Raw genomic sequence first — 20,307 nt, 5'->3', positions numbered from 1 at the left:
CCCTTTCTCTTCACCCTTTACACCACGGACTTCAGCTATCGGTCAGAGTTCTGCCACCTTCAGAAGTTTTCTGATGACTCTGCCATAGTTGGATGTATCAGCAGAAGAATAGAATAGAATAGAATATTCCTTTATTGATCCCCCATTGGGGGAAATTTCAAATGTTACAGCAGCATGAAAAAGAGAAAGTGGAATGTAACAAAGAAAATAACAATAACACAATTATACAATAACACAATTATACAATAACAAATAACAATAAATAAGTAATAAAATAAGTATGTACATAGAGGAAAAAGGTATGTACACATAATAAGTAAGTAATAGAATAAGTATGTACACAAAAGATGGATTTGAGAATAGAATTTACAAAAGTTTGTTGTGCAAATTATTCAGCCAGTGATGCTGATGTTATAGAGTCTTATTGCAGATGGGATGAATGACCTGCGGTAGCGCTCCTTCTTGCAGGGTGGATGTCGCAGTCTGAGGGGTGAGGAGACTGAGTACAGGGCTGTGGTGGAGGACTTTGTCTCATGGTGTGAGCTGAACCACCTGCAGCTCAATGTGGCAAAGTCTAAGGAACTGGTGGTGGACCTGAGGAGGACCAGGCCTCCTGTGACCCCTGTTTCCATCCAGGGGGTCAACGTGGACACTGTGGAGGACTATAAATATCTAGGAGTCCACATAGACAATAAACTGGACTGGGCTCGGAACACCGAAGCCCTTTATAAGAAAGGACAGAGCCGCCTCTACTTCCTGAGGAGGCTCAGGTCCTTCAACATCTGCAGGACGATGCTGAGGATGTTCTATGAGTCTGTGGTGTCTAGTGCGATTCTGTTTGCTGTGGTGTGCTGGGGCAGCAGACTGAGGGCTGCAGATGCAAACAGACTCAACAGACTCATCCACAAAGCTGGTGATGTGGTGGGGGTGAAGCTGGACTCCTTGGAGACAGTGATGGAGAGAAGGATGCTTCTCAAACTACGGAGCATCCTGGACAACAACACCCACCCCCTCCATCAGCTCCTGGTCCAGCACAGGAGCACACGGACCAACAGACTCAGACCACCCACCTCAAAAACTGAGCGTCACAGAAGGTCCTTTCTCCCAGTGGCAATAAAACTGTACAACTCATCTCTGTAAATTCACTGTCATCCTTCCACACTCACTGCACAGTGTCAGGTTATTTCATAATAACCTGACACTTATTGTACAGTCTTATTTATTTCTTGCGCACTGCTCTTTGCACTATGTATATAGTTTATTCTGTCATTATGTGCACTATGTGCATTGTCTTGTTTTTCTTACCTGTTTGTTGTTGTTGAGCGGAGCACTGTTACGAACAGAATTTCCCTTGGGATAAATAAAGTATTCTGATTCTGATTCTGATTCTGATTCTTCTTTGAATTATTTAATTCTTCTGTATCAGGTTGCACACGTAGCACGTTGTCAAAACATCTCAGGCTCACAGGTTCCTGCTGGGTGTATCTGAACCAGCATGAGCACTATGACCACTATGAATAAAGTATGCCTTTTTTTCTAATATCCAGTATTAATTTTTTCTATATCTAAACAGACTTCTGCTACCATTACACAGGTTAGACCCAGGGCTGCTGGGTGCCACCAGCACCCTGTGACCATAAACTGTAAAAAAAAATAAATAAATAAAAAAAAATTTTAAAAAATAGGCGTAGCTACAATGACGCATATGTTTTGTCAGCTCTTTACTGTAATTTAACAGTAGAATTATTTACAGTGCAAGCCATCTAACATTAGTTATGTCAAACAAGAAAGAAAGGCCAATGAAACTAATAACATCATGCACCATGCATCATTCCTGAACGTTCCATCATTCACCTGTCTCACCTTTTTGTAACACAAGCTACACGTGGCTCAGTCCACAGGGAGAAACACAATGATTCTTTCTCCCAGCAAACACTTTGACTGGTCACAGTGGGCACAGGTGTCACTAATGACACTGACGAGGGCTCTGTTCTGTTAAAGTGTTCCAGTGAGAGGGACAGTAAGCAGGTCTGCAGGATACAAGGACCCTGAAATCAAAGAAGCTAAATGGAATTCAGCTGTCATTTATTTTATTATTTACGCCTGTGCTTTCCCTCTAAAAGTCCTCTGTAAAAAAAAAGCCTATTCAGATTTGATTTTGATGAAGTCTGGCAATATCAAAAACATTTTAAGAAGGTTGTCAACAAACATTTCTGGGAATGTTTTCAGAAAATGCTATCCTGTGAAACATTCTCAGAACATTTTTAGAGCAAAACTTGTTAGTTGGGTTTGTGATTCACGAAAACAGTGCTGTATTTCTTCTGTAAACTCAGTTACACACATTTCACACATCATTCTCAATAAAATAAAATGCACGGTCTTCTGTTTGTTGTATTGTTGTCTTCATGCAAAATTGTGGGAATGTTTCATAAAAGAACATTCTATGTGTTTTGTTGCAGCAAAATGTTCTACATTTGTTAACATATCACACTACAGGAACACTTCATTCAAAAATGTTGTATAATCTCAGGCTTCAGTAACATCCTGAACACATTTTTCGATTGTTGCTTTGAAAATGTTCTTCCTTAGTTCTCATGTAATATTGTGGGAATGTTTTATAAAAAGAACATTCTATGATCTGTCACCTCTCAGCATCACCAAGCATCCTCAGAATATTGCAATTAAAACATTATTTCTTAGTTGGTATTTAAATTTAAAGGAACAATATTTGAATTGGTAAACATCCTTAAAACGTTCTTTGAGCATTTGATAAAAAAAAAAGATTTCTTTAGAACATTATTGCAGCTTGTAGGTAATGTTAGCTAATGTTATGGGAACGTTGCCTGCTAGCTGGGTGCTCTCCCTATGGGGGAAGTACCCAACTCAGGATTCATACAAGGTTCTTGAGGGTGTTTGAAGTACTTGAATTCAACACTCAGAAATGTAAGTCCTTGAATACCTTGAAAATCAGACATTTTTTGACTTGGTCCTTGAAAATGTACTTGTATATAACTCAGAGGAGAACAGAATGATGAATTATTTTATAAAATGTATAAAGTAACTGGAAACATGCCAGTTTTGGAGAAAAAAAATAAAAAATGTTTTTATGGCCACATGAGTTGGTATTTTAGACGTTTCAAAACTGCAATGTAAACACATTTTTGGCTTTTCTAGGTCACATGATGCTATGGCTATGTGCTTGTTAGTAGGAACTGGCTCCCTCATGATGCAGAAGGAGCTACAAGAGCTGTTATTGCTGGAAGTTTTGAATCCACAATTCCTCCATGAAATCATGGACTATCACCTCCCAGAAATCCCTCATACGTGGCTGCTCCCTCGTATAAGGGGCTTGCCTTTCCACTATGGCTCCATAACACGCCTACGTGGCCTTGGATTGGAAATAATGATGGTTAGTGCGGTGGCTGCAATAGAATAAAGCTACTAAAGTTTTGAACATCCATCACCACGTTTCTTGGAATGTTATCACCAAAGGAGAAAACGCAGAGCATCACTCACTGGAAACACAGTCACAATTGTGTTTTATTTGTAGTTTGAAAATATTGCTTAAGTTTTGTGTAAATCTGTAATAAAAACTCGCCTATATATGGTCAAATAAACACACAGAGAGTGAGAGCGGAGCGATATTAGTACAGAAATGTAATTTTCCATATGTTTGTTCTTTGTTTCTGTTTTTTTCAACACTTATCTTATACTGTGTAAACACGATGTCCAGGCAAAAGAGAGCTGACAACTTTAATTCAGCTTCTGTGAGTCAATTAAAAATTTTTTCTCAGTACCCTACATGGAAAAAGCACAGAGCAGCACTGAGGTTATGTTGCATAACTCTGTCTGAATGACTTATAAAAAAATGTAAGTAATTCCATACTGTGAACCACTGACACTATTACTGCTGTGGTCGTCCACAGGGGTTTCCTCAGGGTGATGATGCTCTGGTCACGTAGCACTTACGTATCTGCATGTGAGTATCCTCACGTACACTCGCTGTGTAAATTGGGTTTTTAAGACCTCAGCTCTGTCTCACAGGCGACATCCCATTCTTTTGTAACTAACTGCATTCCAATACCTATACTACCATACTACTTAGCATGTAAGAGATTTAGTATGTCCCACTACATGAAATGCAGTATGAAAAAAATACCAAGATGTTCTATGACATCTGGTCTGACTTTGCAGATTTTCAAGCCTGCTTGCTTTTATTATTCTAGCCCACAATCCTCTGCGGTGGAAGATGCATCACATCCACTGAGTTTATGTCAACTTATTTTACTGTTGTGAATATATAGTGTTAAAATCCATAATGTATGCAGCTATACCTTAAAAGTTTAACATCATAAAGAAAGAACAGCAGAGCTTTCAGAGTAGACCTTCGTCTGAGGCGAGCTCGGATATGTGAGCAAGAGGGTCGAAGTTTAAGGCGCAGTGTAGTGAAGAAATAGTATGCCCCAGTTGTGTGCATACAGCATTAATCAGTACATACTTTAAAGGGGCAGATGCAGTACACAAAGTAAAGAGACAAAGTAAGAGATTTGAAACACACTCTAAGAATGCATTTGAAGACACAAGCCTTCACATCAGCTTGTAACAGAAATGTTGTTCCTGTATCATAACATGTCTGAACAGGTATGTCTCCAGAAGGCAGCTGCCAAGAGTAGAAGGGAGCTCTTATGCCGCAGTCATGTGAGCTCAGAAGGTTGGAGTGTCAGAGATTCTGAGTCGGGAAGTGGTTCTTCTGACTTGGTTGTGTTCACAGGCTTTAAGCCTAGAATTTTTTAATGCTTAGAGAGTGTAAACAAGAGGCTGATAACTGAATTGTTATTATTATTATTATTATTATTATTATTATTATCAGCACTGAATTATTTTTAAAAGCAAAACAAAAAAAAATATGTTTTTATGAAAGCAAATAACAAACAAGAAAATGAACCATAATTCTAAAAATGTAATTATGATAATAAGAAATATAGAATTCCCTAGATCTCTTTCACCCTACCTTTTTTTCTAAATCTGTTCATTTCTTGTAGATTGTGGACTATTTCTTACCAAGTTGGTCATTGCCTTTTTTTCCTCCATGTTTTTGAAAGAAATGAATGAGGGTTAATCAATATTTTTCTTAATTGGAGTTTTAACTGAAGAACATGCAATTTTACCTCATAAAATGTAGTTGGTTTTTTTTGCGCTTTGATCATAATGCAGCTGTTTAAATGGGGTGATCATATATATAAAAATCTTCATATACAGTCTATGGTCATCCCAGTTTGACCTCGATTTAGCGACTATTTGCCTATAAGACCATACTGAGGGTTTAGAAAACCCAACAGTTTCAACATCACCGTTCAGCCTGACCGCACATGTAAAACATCCTCCCATTGGATGAAACTCTGCGTCAGTAGTGTTGAAAGCTGCGCTCTGATTGAACAGAGCCGCTGAGGCATCGCCCCTGTCTGCTGTCCTCCTGTCCTCTCTCTCTCTCTCCATCTCTTGCCTTTTTACGACAGTAGCTTCCTGCATCTCTGTGGACTCACTGCGTCTAGCAACAGTTTGGTGAGTTTATTTTTAAGTTTTTATTTTTTTAAAACATGAGCTAATAAGCTGACAGACTGTCTCATACTCCTTTCAGACAGAGTTTATTAGTCTAACTTTTCTTATTACATCCTTAAAAAGCATTTTACGTCATGCTAATTGAATTACTCATTATAACTTATTCTTTAATCCACAAAATATAACTTTTTCACAGTAAAGCAGCGTGAAAAATGAAGTCGTTTTCCCTGAAGTTAAAGTTCTGGAACTGTCTGTACAAGTTAAAGTCCTTCAGAGGGCTTGGCAAGGACGCGGAAGTGCCGTCATGACGAGCTGCGACATAGTATTACCGCAGATATTAATGTCGCTTTACAGAGCGGTACAAGCAGGAAACATTGTCGGCAAAATTCCTAAAAGTACAGCAGCCAGTTTCCAACAGGAAGTCTCACTCTCTGGAAAGACTGTGACAGTTTGGAGTTCAGAGGGCGGACAGAGAAGCTGCTCCTCTGGAGGAAACACGCTATTTATTACAGACATTCACTCTTAGGGACTGTTTGGCGTGTTTTACGCACTTGTCGTTCTTCTTTTTTTTCTTTCTTTTTTTTGATAATTTTGGCTGTGTTCATGCATATTGCATACATTTTGTCAAGATTGCGTATTTGTGTTTAATCTGTGAATTTTCTGCTCAGCTCCTACAAGAAGTCTAAAATATACCGTGGAAACAAAATTGTTACGTTCATACTGTTAAGTGCAAAAAAATGCACCATCATCACACAAACAATTAAAATCAATCTTTGCATGTAGGATATGAATATATATATATATATATATATATATATATATATATATATATATATATATATATATTCATCTAAAAACAAAGTGGTATCATCATGAAAAAAAGGAATTTAAAAGTTAAAATTCTGACAAATAATTAATTCATGTTTATGATAGGACTGATGTAGAATTAAGTCAATGAAAGTGTCAGGAATGATTTTGATGGAGAGCCCAAATGCAGAACAAGCATGCAGAAAAATGTGGAAACTGAAAACGAGCTTTAAATGCTGATATAAAATGTCCAAAAAACAAAGTACAAATGAAATATAATGAAAACCCAAACTGCAGTTTTTGATCCAATCAAAGCATAAAAACACACATTGCATTATTTCTGGGTGTCATTCTGGACTTTTGGAAATTTACAGTTTTCCATCTAATTTTAACCATATTTGTCATATGGAGAAACTACATGCTATTTCCACCAGGTGCACTGTCACAATCAATGCTGCTGCAAATAACTGACATATCCCAGGCTGTGTGGCTATGCTTCTAACTTGTAAATACAGTAAATATTATCTTTTTTCGAGGAGCACGTGAAGGCAGCATAACTTTAGCGTTGACCTGCTGAAGAACATCATCCTTGGAGCACTCTGTAATTTCTGGAACTGCTCCGACAATAGACAATGAATTGGTATTGGTATAAGATGTTATGGATGAAACCGAAGCCCCTATACCTCCAAATCAGTTCTGATTCTTCAACTAGTTCCATTTAGGACTCTTAGAACCATTGTGCTATCTAGTGAACCAGCGAGTGTCTCCACCGATTTTTGAACAGAACCATGTAATCAAGGACGTGTCAACAACTGAGGGTTCTGCTCTTTGCACAGTGGAATTTAAGAGTGAAAGATAAAGACCAGGCTTTCTCAACATTTACTTTTCAGATGTGGAGAACAGAGTGTGGAAATATTGTGGTTTGATTTTGTAAGACGGCACAATCTCCTTCTGCTTCCGACATACGCATTTATTAAGAAATCAGTCAGTATTTGTCTCTCTCTTTCTCTTCTTATCTCAATCCCAGCCAACATGACTCATGCATATCCATTTCTGGGAGCTGAGCAGAAGAAGGAGCTGAGTGATATCGCTCAGAGGATCGTAGCTCCTGGAAAAGGCATCCTGGCAGCTGATGAATCCACAGGTACGACTGCAGCAGACAAAGGACCATTCTCACTTTGTTCATCCAGTTCAGCTTCACAGTGATCATATTAAAAACTGTGAAAAAAATCTATCTGGTGGGTATGTGATGTTTAGAATTGAAGAAAAGGTTTTTCATAAAATATCTTAATCCCCTCAAATTAAAGTAATTGCTGAAAATATAAAAGCTCATGCAATGTATTCAGTCTTCCGTTTTTGTGCCTGCTAACCATGTGGCAACCTCCGGGGCTGAAAAATTAATGTGGAGGTGCCAAAAACTGTAGTTCCTCTAATATCTACTTGAGGCTCCCAGAGTGGTTTTCTGATTGTTGGGGCCTAAAAAATCCCTTATTTCAGTGGCAACTTTTCAGATTAATTTCATTGCATGTTGTGATATTTATAGTTGTCTTAAGGGCTCTGTGGCAGTGACAACCAAGGCCAGAGGCATTATGTTTTTGGGTTGTCTGTCTGTCGCCCATCTGTCTGTCCATCTGTCCATCCGCCCATCCACCCATTCACCTATTCTCATGAACACAATATCTCAAGAGGACCGTGAGAAATTTTTTTCTAATTCAGTGTGATATCTCAAAAAGGCTTTTAGATAATTCCTCAAATTAGGCACAAACATCCACTCAAGAATGAACTAATTTGACCTGGTGTTTACAGGTCAGAAGTCAAGGCCACAGTGGCCTTGTCCGTCCTATTTGTGATGTCTCAAGAACACCTTGAGGGAGTTTCTTTCAAATTTAGCACAAACTTACTTGGACTCAATAATGAACTGATTAGAAATTGGTGGTCAAAGGTCAAGGTCAGTGTGACCTTACATCTGTCCCATTCTTATAACCTCAATATCTCAAGAACACCTTGAGGCAAGTTCTTCAAATTTGGTACAAATGTTCACTTGGACTCAAAAATGAACTGATTAGATTTTACAGTCAAAACATGTTTTTGGCCATAACTCAAAAATTCATATTCTCAAATTTTACACAAATGTTTAAGAGGATATAATGATGAAGCTGAGGAGGTCAAAGGTCGACTGTGACATCATAATGTTCTGCAAAAACACTTTCCTGGACATTACTTAAGGTCATAAGTCAGGAACAAAAGGGGAGACATTTGGTCAGCTACTGAATTGGTGACACTGATCTTGGATGCCCACCTTGAAACTGTGCTGATTTTAGAGATCCTCTGTGCTGCCACAGGGAAGATGTGTGTAAAGCATTTACCAGTCTCCCTGACTGGTAAATTGCCCAATTTGTAATGCAGGCTCTCTGTTAAAAACCTGCAATGCAACTCTACCCACCTTCTCTGTGTCTCCTGACACCTCCAGGCAGCATGGCCAAGCGCTTTCAGAGCATCAACGCTGAGAACACGGAGGAGAACAGGAGGCTTTACCGACAGCTCCTCTTCACCGCCGATGATCAGGTCAACCCCTGCATCGGCGGCGTCATCTTCTTCCACGAGACGCTCTACCAGAAGACAGACAATGGCAAGCTCTTCCCCCAGCTGATCAAAGAGAAGGGCATGGTGGTGGGCATCAAGGTGGACAAGGGTGTGGTTCCCCTTGCAGGCACCAACGGAGAGACCACTACTCAAGGTACACAGGGACTCCTTACTACAATGAGGGCAGAAAAAAACGGGTGTCACACGATAGATTTGTTGTTCTGGAAGAATGAATTAAATTAGCAAATGTTATCTAGGGTACTAATTAATGACTGGCTTTGTTGTCATCAGGACATAAAATGCTACAGATTTCACTCACTGACACCAGGACGAAGAAAAGCTTTCGAAATTAAAATGCATTTGAAATGTGAGCATGAATCACACAGAAGGGCTTGTTTTATATACTACTGCTGAGTTGCAGCTAAATGGTTCAACTTTTTTTTTTTTTTTAAATGTATTTTCTGCCTGTTATGCCTTAGCACCAGAGGCATTATGTTTCGGGTTGTTTGTGTATTCATACGTCTGTGAATGCGATATCTCAAAAACGGCTTGAGGGAATTCCTTCAGATTTACCACAAACGTCCATTTAGGCTCAACAATGAACTGATTAGATTTGGTGGTCATAGATCAAAAGTCAAGTCATTGTCACCTGGTCCATCTAGTTCTGGAGTATGTGATATCTCATGAAGGCCTTTATGGAATTTCCTCAAATTTGGCACAAACGTCTCCTTAGACTTAAGGGTAAAGTAACAAGTTTTGGTAGTCAAAGGTCAATGGCCTTGCGTTTGTCTCATTCTAGTAAACACAATATCTCAAAAAGGCCTTTAGGAAATTACCTTAAATTTGGCACCAACAACCATTTGGACTCAACTATGATCTGATTAGCTTTTGGTGAGCATAGGTCAAAGATCAAGATTACTGTGACTAGGTTTGTCTCTTTGGTATGAAGCGATATCTCAAGAAGGGCTTAAGGGAATTTCCTCAAATATGGCACAAAGTCCACTTGAATTTAAGGATGAACTGCTGGTGGTCAAGATCACTACTATCTTGCGTCTGTCTCATTACTGTAAATGTGATATCTCAAAAAGGCCTTTATTATACTTCCGCAACTTTGGCATAAACGACCATTAAGACTATGATCTGATCAGATTTTGATGGTCCCAGGTCAAAGGTCAAGGTCAGTGTGTCTTGGTTTGTTTCTTTCTAGAGAATGCGATATCTCAACAAGGTCTTGAGGGAATTTCCTCAAATCTGGCACAAATGTCTACTTGGACCCAAGGATGAACTGATGGTGGTCAAAGGTTGATTCTGCGTCATTCTTGTCAATGTGATGTCGCAACAGACCTTGAGAAAATGTCCTTAATTTTGGCACAAATGACCACTTGGATGCAGGTAGTGGACAACATGTACTTCCCTCTGTTCTCTCTCACTGTCTGTCTTTCTCTCTCTCTCTGACCTGGGATCCCTCATCTCTTTATCGCTCTGTGGGCTGGTGGTCACGTCTCCTTTCCCCTGCAGCTGTCCTTCAGGCTATGAGCTGCACAGCAAAATTATTTCCATTCGCCTCTCTTTCCTCTCCAACCTTCAGTTGATCCAGATTCGAATATTAAACATTTTCTAAAGTCGTGTAGTTGGTGTTGGAGGTGGTTACACAAATTACCCTCGCTCCAATCTCTTTACATAAGCCGACCTTAAAACTGACTTGCGGATCAGAAGTGCGCATTCTCAGTGACCATGGTGTAAACATTAATAATTAAACTCGCAGAGAAATGAGACATCAAATATCCTGTACACCCTGTTTACCTGCAGCTGGAACCACGGCGGCAGGAAATGAACAGCAGGGTTTTTTAAGTGCTCATAAAAGTATAATGTGATATCATAAAGGCAAGACAAGGCAGCTTTATTTGTACAGCACATTTCATACATCAGGGTAATTCAAAGTGCTTTACAGAGCAATCGAAACATAAAGGATACAGATTTACAATAAAAGAATAAAGAGAAAAGATATAAAAAGTAAAATTAATTACTAAATGGTTTAGATTTTTTTTTTTTAAAAAATCAAAAATCACCATTAATAACAGCAAACGTGCAGACAGGAGGTGCAAGATAAAGAATATTATTTAAAAAGGTTTAAAAATCAAGTTTAAAAAGGATGGTGTAGGCAGTGTAAAGGAAAGTTTTAACTTTGACCTTAAAGTGGTCAGAATCAGGACTGTCTAACATCATCTGGGAGATTGTTCCAGGTTTGTGCTGAATGATAAAATGCACCATCACCATTTTTAGTTCTGACTCTTGGGCCAGTCCTAGAAGGTTCACATGTCACAAGCATGTCCAAGATATATTTGAATGTATTTGGACACTGAGCCATAGATTGACTTACAGACCAGCATCAAGATTTTAAAAGCTCTCTGAATGAAAGGTAGCCAGTGTAAGGATTTTAGAAGTGGCGTAATGTGGTCATACTTACTAGTTTCCTAGAACAGCGTGTTTTGAAATTCCCACGAACAGATTGTTGCAGTAATCTAATCTACTGGAAAATAAAGGCATGCAGGGTGAGCCTTTCAAGGTCAATAAATACTAAGTCATTAATAATGTTGGAGGTGAACTCATCTACTGGGGAAACAAACTGCTAATATGTTGTGATGGAGTTTAATTGCAGAGCAAACACAAGAGTAATTGTACTTCTGTGGAAGCTAAAAGTTCTCTCTGTAGTGCTCCTTCAGCAGTACAAATTGTCCTCGCCTTCCTCCATCGCTCAAAGCAGCCGTCTGTGCCGTGTCTCTGTCAGGTCTGGACGGGCTCTACGAGCGCTGTGCTCAGTACAAGAAGGACGGCGCCGACTTTGCCAAGTGGCGATGCGTGTTGAAGATCACCCCCACCACCCCATCCAATCTGGCCATAATGGAGAACGCCAATGTGCTGGCCCGCTATGCCAGCATCTGCCAGATGGTTAGACACACACACACGCACATACACACACACACACACACACACACACATTTAAACACAACACACATTTACATTCTGAGATGTTCAGCTTGGTTACAGAAGCCTGTTGTCTCAGTGCAGTGATGCAACTCAAACAGCCATTACACAACCATCAGGTTCCTGTCTAACTAACTGTGGAACACTCAGGAGAGGAAGTGCTATTGTCTGTTGTCATGACACCGGTTGCTATGTTTTCTACCATCCACTATTCCCCCAGCATGGCATCGTGCCCATTGTGGAGCCTGAGATTCTTCCAGACGGTGACCACAATCTGCAGCGCTGCCAGTATGTGACTGAGAAGGTGAGTGATGGAGGGAGCGGATCCAGCAGAGGAGGTCAGGGGGGGATCAGCTGTGACATATTGAGGACTATACTGAGACTGACCTTTGAAATCATTGTGGTCGCAACTGCAATTCTTACTAATGCAGGAAAGTGGCCATTACCCTGAATGTGGCTTGTTCTCCGCAATTAAAAGGTGTGCAGGCTGGCCAGCAGTCTGCTCACATGTGGTGCATATTTTCACATCTGAGCTGTCTGGATCATGTCTGATCATGTCTGCTGCTGGGGTTGAAAGTCAAGACAGATACACAAAAGGCATTTAAAAAAACAGCTGGAGTTCACTGTGAATGTACTGGAGTTTAGTGTTTCACAGCAGCCTGAAGAAACTGCAAATGCAGATTAGTTGTAAGTACAGCACCAGCCATAGAGCAGTTTCAAAGGTTTTTACATATTAAAAGAAAAAAAGCCCTGAAATATTGTCTCTTCGCAATAAAATGATAAACTTAGTAAAGAGCAGGCAGGCAGTGCACAAGCATTGCGTGTTGTCATGTTACCAGGTTAGAGCAGCCACACTAAGACCTACACACCTAATTTTCAGATCTAAACACCCATGGGTGCACAGATTTGTGCAAGTACATTTACTGTTTATACAATGTTGGTACAGGCTCTGAAAATGACAACTGCTCTAAACTGGTGTCAGTGGTTGCGCTGTTCAAAAACCAATGCACTGGACAAATGTTGACCTGATGACGGAGCTAGTTGAAAATTTAGAAATTAACCAAAGTTATTACAAGAGCTGCCCCCGAAAGCTGGAGCTTCTAATCATTGGTTGGAGACCCCTCAGTCGACTGAGACAGCTTCAAGTCGAGCATCTGTTTTGTGTTTCTCAGTGTGTAGTGTTCTTCTGGGGATGTTTTTTGACATTCGCTATCACACGTCCCACTGGTTCCCATTCAAACTGAACAACTTTAGATGGAGAAAAACAAGGAATTGCAGAATAGGAATTGAACAGCTGAATCTGATCCAATGGACATAATTCTGAGTCGGGTACAGCCCCAGTTATTCCAGTTCATCCTGAGGGAGGCGTGTCTGAACCAAAGTACCTGAAAATCTATCCAATAATTGCTTTGGTATTTCACTCTAAACCAGTTGTTCCCAATTGGTCCAGTGACAGGGTTTCATATCATGAAATGCACTGGCTTAAAACACAAAGAAATAAAACATATTGCAAGGTAAAAAAATAAATGGCATTTCAGAGTAAAAGCTCTGTGCTGGACATTCACCATATTTCAAAATAATGTGTGCTTTTTTACAAACTTGACACATTCACGAGTCCTTGTGACCCATTTTTGGATTTATGTGAAACTCCAGAGTCAATAGATTCATCTTTTGGGGATCATGAATGTGTGCTTTGTCACTTTTATCCCATTCAGGCATGTTTTATGGAGGTGAGGCTAGTACTGCCCTTCAGGGGCCCCAAAGACACATTTGCTATTCTTACACAAAGTGACTTTATATACCCACAGCAGCCGTCCTGCTGTCACACTTCTGAATGTGTTTCTGCTTTATGGAGATCAGTGTTGCTCTCTGTCTTCCAGGTGTTAGCAGCTGTCTACAAGGCGCTGTCTGACCACCACGTCTATCTGGAGGGCACGCTGCTCAAACCTAACATGGTGACTGCTGGACACTCCTGCCCCACAAAGTACAGCCCTCAGGAGATCGCCATGGCAACTGTCACCGCCCTGCGCCGCACTGTGCCCCCCGCAGTGCCAGGTGAGATGGACATACACACTTCTGCACACCTGGTTATCATGAGTATACCTTATTTCCACCTGACCGTCCTCTTCTGCATCGTCCTCCCCCAGGTGTGACCTTCCTGTCTGGCGGTCAGAGTGAGGAGGAGGCCACCCTCAACCTCAACGCCATCAACCAGTGCGCCCTGCACAGGCCCTGGGCCCTCACCTTCTCCTACGGCCGCGCCCTGCAGGCCTCAGCACTGAAGGCCTGGGGAGGCAAGAAGGAGAACGGCAAGGCATGCCAGGAGGAGTACATCAAGAGAGCCCTGGTAAGGAGGGAGGAGGAGGAGGAGGAGGAGGAGGAGGAGGAGGAGAGAGATGAAGCAACAGACAGTAAAATTAAATACAAGTAGTTGTTTGACTGGTACTGTGTGTACACATTTATTGGCACAATACACAAATTGCTCATTTCTTTCATTTTCTGACAAAATTGTGTGTGTTTATTTTTAGGGAGTTATGCATTTGATTGTGTGTGTGTGTGTGTGTGTGTGTGTGTGTGTGTGTGTGTGTGTGTGTGTGTGTGTGTGTGTGTGTGTGTGTGCATGTCCGTACAGTACAGGACCAATAAGCCTATTATTTTGTGTACACAGGTGTTACCCCTTTTCCACCAAAATTAGTGCATGTATGCAGGTTTTTTGAAACTTGGTTAAATATTGGCTGTGGCTCAGGAGATAGAGCGGGTCATCTTTTAGTCATAAGGTTGGTGGTTTGATCCCCAGCTCCCTCAGTCAACATGTCAAAGTATCCTTGGGCAAGATACTGAACCCCAAACTTCTCCTAATGGCTGTTACATCAGTGTGTGAGTGTTTCAAAACTTACTAGCAGGTGGCACCATGTGCTGTACTCTCTGCCACCAGTGTGTGAATGTGTGTGTGAATGGGTCGATGTGACTCATATTGTGAAAGTGCATTAAGAGGTCAAAAGACTAGAAAAGCTCCATACAAGTCCTGTCCATTTATGTATCTCTTACTGATTCAGTCTCTCTTTCAGACTTGATGCAGACTAATTTGGATCGAAGTCTGAGCATGAATGCGATATCTCTAGAACGCTTTGAGGGAATTACTTCGAATTTGGCGCACTTGGTCTGAATGATGAACTGATTTGATTTTGGTGGTCAAAATCAAGATCACTGACTTTGTGTCCATCTCATTTTTATTCATGAAGCCTTCAAGGAAATTTCCCGAAAGTTTGTGCAAATGTTTGGTGGTATCAGTAATGCACTGAGCTCGAAAGATCAGCCTTTTTTTCTGCTATGCCCTGTCAGGGAGTGAGGTGAAGAACAAAGACAGGGCAACAGGGAGACAGGAAGAAAAACCACACGTGACACACGAGGAGTGAAAATACAAAATAAAACAGGAAACAGGACAAGAGAAACCAGAGACAAAAAAACAAGAAACATGGAACACAAACAGAAACAGAAACCTCCTAAACAAAGTAAAGCAAACTCAAACCAGTACATACCTCACATACTTGGAATATACTAAAGCAAAAATTTGAAGCCGTCCTCGTTGATAACACTGAGCAAATCCTACGGTTTAATGTGTGATCTCATTGATGGTGACTGTCACTGTTTTCAGATTTAAAAAAAAAAACGTTTTACTTTACAAGTCTTTTATTTTCTTTATTGATAATTGTTTTAAGTTGAATGTTGTTTGTACCTCGGCACCACTGAAAATGAGGGTTAACCCTCAATGTGATTTCTGAGACTTTAAATAAAATGAATGAATGAATGAATGAATGAACGAATGAAGCACTGTACTATCATGGCTACATATGACTCTGGACAGACATGGATGGAAACTGTAACTTGACTGCTTTGTGGAGGCAAACAACCACACTGTAGTAATTATGGATGTTATTGTTCTTACTTATATATTGTTCTGAAATGTATATTTATTTGTGCTGGTATATACAGTTTGTACATATTCATATCTGAATTATTACAAAAATATACAAATGGAAGAAACTACAAATCTTCACCAACAAAAGAAAAACAACAGTTATGCTTTAAACCCGCTGAAAGACAGTAGCAGTCATGAATTATAACCTAGCAATGTGAAGTCAAAAAAACCTGCTGTTTTAATGAGTACCTCTTTGCTTTGTGTTTCTCTGCAGAATAACAGCAAGGCAGCTCTGGGGAAGTACGTGTCCTCTGGGGACAAAGGAGCAGCAGCTCAGGAGTCTCTGTTTGTGGCAGACCACGCTTACTGAAGTCCGCCAGGCTGCTTCTCCTCAGCGCACTTCATCCCCATTCCACCCAGTCACTCCACCCACTCACTCCATTCCTGCCCCAAAACATCCAGCTTCAACAGGCTCCCTGAGATATCCTGAGTCTCCGATTAGCAAACAATTCGACACTATTCCATCAGTGATGACAGTCTGGTTGGTATAGTTTGAGACGATGACTTTAAAATCCATTAGCCCGGTACAAACAGTCCGGCTCCATCCTCCCTTTGGCTTTGAAGTGAGTGTTACTGTGCTTCCTCATTCAGTGAGTTGTCACTTTATTTTGTGTTTGTGCACTTAAACCCAGCAGAGAGAACAACAAGAGTTCCTCTACAGAGCTGTCCTCAGTCTGCAGTTCAGTCTGAGATTTCTAACCGTGAATGATTCTGTAGTTCGTCTGCCTTCATTATTCAGCTGAACCGACTGCTGGACCGAGACTTTGTAGAGGACGCTAGAATGAATATACTGTATGGTATTAATGTTGACACTGGAAAGAGATTCACATTAAAATATTCCACAACTAATGATGTCATGTATTTATCATTTCATGGTGCAGTTCTGTAGTCTGATCCTTTACCTTTACCCTTTAAAACCTGGAGTGACATCACTTGTCTTTACAAGCATTTAAATACCTTTGAACCCAAAGCTAATTGCTGTGATTTCTTTCAAAAACATAGGGAAGAAATAGTAGAGTTAGAATTGTTTTATTTGAAAAAAAGCAAGGAAAACTGTAAATATAATGATCATAATTATGTATTCAAAATTATGCAACAAATTATTATAAGGCACTTTTCCCAAGTCAGTTTCCTGTTTGTATGTTGTTATTCTGTTTTGTTAAACATTCTTTTTTTTTTCTCTTAAAAAAAATCAGGCAATTTTTTCTAAACCTTTTAGTAATTTCTTGCTGATTTGGTGTTAATTCATTTATTTTATTTATTTTGCTCATTTACTTTGTACCAAGACAGCCAACTTGCTCAGGTTTCAAAGGGTTAATTCACATACAGTACATACACATTGAAAGCAGAGGGTGCAGCTCCAGCTTTCTTGCTAATATGGGGGTGATTTCCCATGTTCTTTTTCGAAGAGTTAATTCACATAACAGGACATACTGTACATATTGAAGGTAGAGGGTGAAGCTCCACTTACCCTCTTTTTGGCTGGAAACTGGTTTCAGCTGTCTGATTTTCCAGTTGATCGTCCATCCACCTGCTGAGGAAAGAATGCAAACACTATGAGAACAACGCGTGGGTCTCATCAGCTTTATAACTGTTCCATTTCTAATCCTCAAAAAAGTTATATTTTAACAATCAAATATAAATTGCCTCTTACAGGGTTCCTGCAGCTTAAGGCACGGTCGATTTAAGACTTTTTAATGCCACTTGGAATTGAGTTGATGGCCAATTTTCTCATTACCAAACTTAAAGAAGGATCATTTTATCTTACCTAAATGATTATTTTAACATGACTTTTGAAAGAAAAGGTTAATCATCTACATCAAATTTTGAAAAAAAAAAAACAACCCCTTTAAGAGTGAAACACATGAAAGACAATGAACATATATTATTATAAAAGTATCTATTTAGTTTACCAACAGAAGTGGGAAATATCTGGCATTTCTGGACAGTTTTCTGTGTGTTTCTCAATCTGCACGGGAGATTCCACTAATTGGATTCCCATCGAGTCGGGTTTAAGAAAATTAATTTATTAAATTATTTCTTTCTTTATTGAAAATAGATGTTACCAATTATTTTGAGACTTTATAATGCAACATTAGAAAAAAAAACAATTCTTAAAATGCCCATATCTGGGCATTTTGAAGACTTTTGAGAGATTTATTTAAGTCAAATTAAAATCATTTAAGGCCATATTTTTTGATTGGTGAATTCAATATCTTTTAAGACTCTAAGGATGATGCTGCTCTGTTGCCTTACAATCAACTGCAGTACGTAACATGTCAAATATATGAGCTTACATTAGTTGCAGTGGAGATCCATCTTTACAGCAACAGCTTGTTTTCCCCTTCAGTCACAGTATCAGGTGACCAATTCACAAGGTTATGACACAGTTTCTGTTTTAACAGTCCAGATTTTTCCAGACTCAAATTTCCAGAGTTCGTGTTCGATTTTTCAGCCTCTATTTGACGTGTGTGGCACTTCAGTCCACGCTATCCGAGGCAGAAAGATGGATGATGTCTGTCAAACTCTCCCCAAAGAGGAAGTTAACTAACCACTGCCTGATTATTTCACTTTGAAAATGAAATATTATCCCCCTACCCGTTGGTCAGTTTTTGTCAGTGCTACAAATAGGAACATAAAATTGAATAAAAGTTATATAATTAAATTTCCACTGTCTGCTGAGCCTTAATTATTCACCGTGTCCATGGAGACAACAAAAAACACAGCCACAAAGTTCTCCATATGCAAAAAAATAAATAAATTAAAAATCTGTTCTGCATTTGACAAGAACATTTTTGCTGAGCTGGCTGCCCGCTCCTATTTTTTTTTTTTTTTGAAAACTCATTAAAAAGAAAGGGGATAATAGTTTGGAAATACAAATATTTTTTACGATATCTGAAAACTACTAAAATCTAACTCCATACTTAGTAGGAACTCCCAAATCTGAGCAAAATATCAACTGAATTAGCAGTAGGTTGCTATGTTAGCTATGTATCCTTTCATAAGAATCAGCCTCATCAGTTCCTCCAAACAGGAAGCCTTTTACTGCAGTCACAAATGAACTGAGGCGGGTGGCTCACATTTCTGTAAAAGCACAGAACTGCATGACTGTGACTCGTGACAGTCTCTCTAATATCACCACAAAAGAATGAAAGATTTTAACTTTTAAAAAAATGAATGACATTATTTATTTAGATGCAGAAATCTGCCCTTATACTGAACTCTCTGATCTTGAAGCTCAGTTAAACCAGATCTGAGACAGATTTCACTGAGACCTTAGCTGCAGTGACCTCTAGTGACAGTTTGGTGATTTCTGCACTCTCGGGAGCAGCTGTGGAGCTCTGCAGCTTGGGCACTGCAGTGGGCTTTAACAAAACACAGGATATTATCACCAAACACAGGCTCAAACTCATCTTAAAGCTCAAATCTACAGCTTAAAGGCGCTGACAGAGCAGAAAAGCCCCTTTAAAGTATCATTCCTGTAAAATTAGCCTGAACCTTCAGGCTAATTTGGACATGCTATCTCATTTAAATAACAAAAAGTTTTTCCGTAACAGTCAGTGTTATTGTAAATGCTGGCATTCATAAATAGAAGCTGGAATACACTGATGTAGGATTTTATTTCTGTCTGAATATTTTATTGCAAGCAGATGGCTGCAGGTGACTGTGGCTGGGACCACAGAACCAAGCATGAAGCCTGAACTAGTCTGCAAAGAGATTAAAACATGTGCTCACTGTGTGATTAAACGCAATCAACAAAGACAAAAATGTGTATTTAGGAGTAGTGTTGTGATACTCGAGATCAGTGTTGGTCTCAAGACCGCTACTAGAGGGTCTCGTCCCGAAATTAAACGCATTTTGATTCGGTCTTGTCTTGGTCTCAGACATAGCCGACTCCACATTTTTAATCAAGACTGGTCGAGACCACAGTGGCTTTATTTGTTAACGTTATTTCTGTGATTAGATGTAAACTTCCATCTTCAAATCCAGCCACTCACATAAGTCATTTGCTTTTTTTGTCACCGATAAGGGCTGCCACCCTTTACTCGTGGGAGCAGATCCATGAGGACGTTACAAAGAGAAGCGGTGTGGTTATTTGGGAGCAGAGATGCTGATTTGTCTGTAATCATGTTTGGCGACCCTAACCAAAGAGAATTAATCTGCAGAACAGCAAACATCAAACTTCTGGTGGTTAAATTGAGTTTAACTTCTCAATGTTTGTTTGCATATATTTATATTTATATTTATATATATATATATATATATACACATATATATACACAGAGAGAGAGAGACCGAGACAGAGAGACCTCTTTTACAAGGTTATTTCCTTATTTTCCTTTCCTTGTATTTTACTTTTTTTATTTTTTGAATAATTTTTACATAATTTTGCT

At 39.6% G+C, this 20,307-nt stretch overlaps 1 protein-coding gene across 1 annotated transcript; it reads left to right on the top strand.

Annotated features, from left to right (window-relative positions):
* The first annotated feature begins 5,425 nt into the window (after positions 1–5,425).
* On the top strand, positions 5,426–16,762 carry LOC121956416 (fructose-bisphosphate aldolase A-like). The gene is made up of 8 exons (XM_042504609.2): positions 5,426–5,562; positions 7,394–7,510; positions 8,837–9,103; positions 11,738–11,898; positions 12,155–12,238; positions 13,815–13,989; positions 14,082–14,281; positions 16,128–16,762. The coding sequence occupies exons 2-8, from the start codon at positions 7,399–7,401 to the stop codon at positions 16,221–16,223; spliced, it is 1,095 nt and encodes a 364-aa protein (XP_042360543.1). The 5' UTR covers positions 5,426–5,562; positions 7,394–7,398; the 3' UTR covers positions 16,224–16,762.
* Positions 16,763–20,307: the final 3,545 nt, after the last annotated feature.

Source organism: Plectropomus leopardus, chromosome 18 (assembly GCF_026936395.1).
Source record: "Plectropomus leopardus strain MGB_pleo_1.0 chromosome 18, ASM2693639v1, whole genome shotgun sequence".
Classification (NCBI taxonomy): domain Eukaryota; kingdom Metazoa; phylum Chordata; class Actinopteri; order Perciformes; family Serranidae; genus Plectropomus; species Plectropomus leopardus.
The sequence above is the reverse complement of the archived record's forward strand: the minus strand, read 5'-3'. Positions and strand labels throughout refer to the sequence as shown.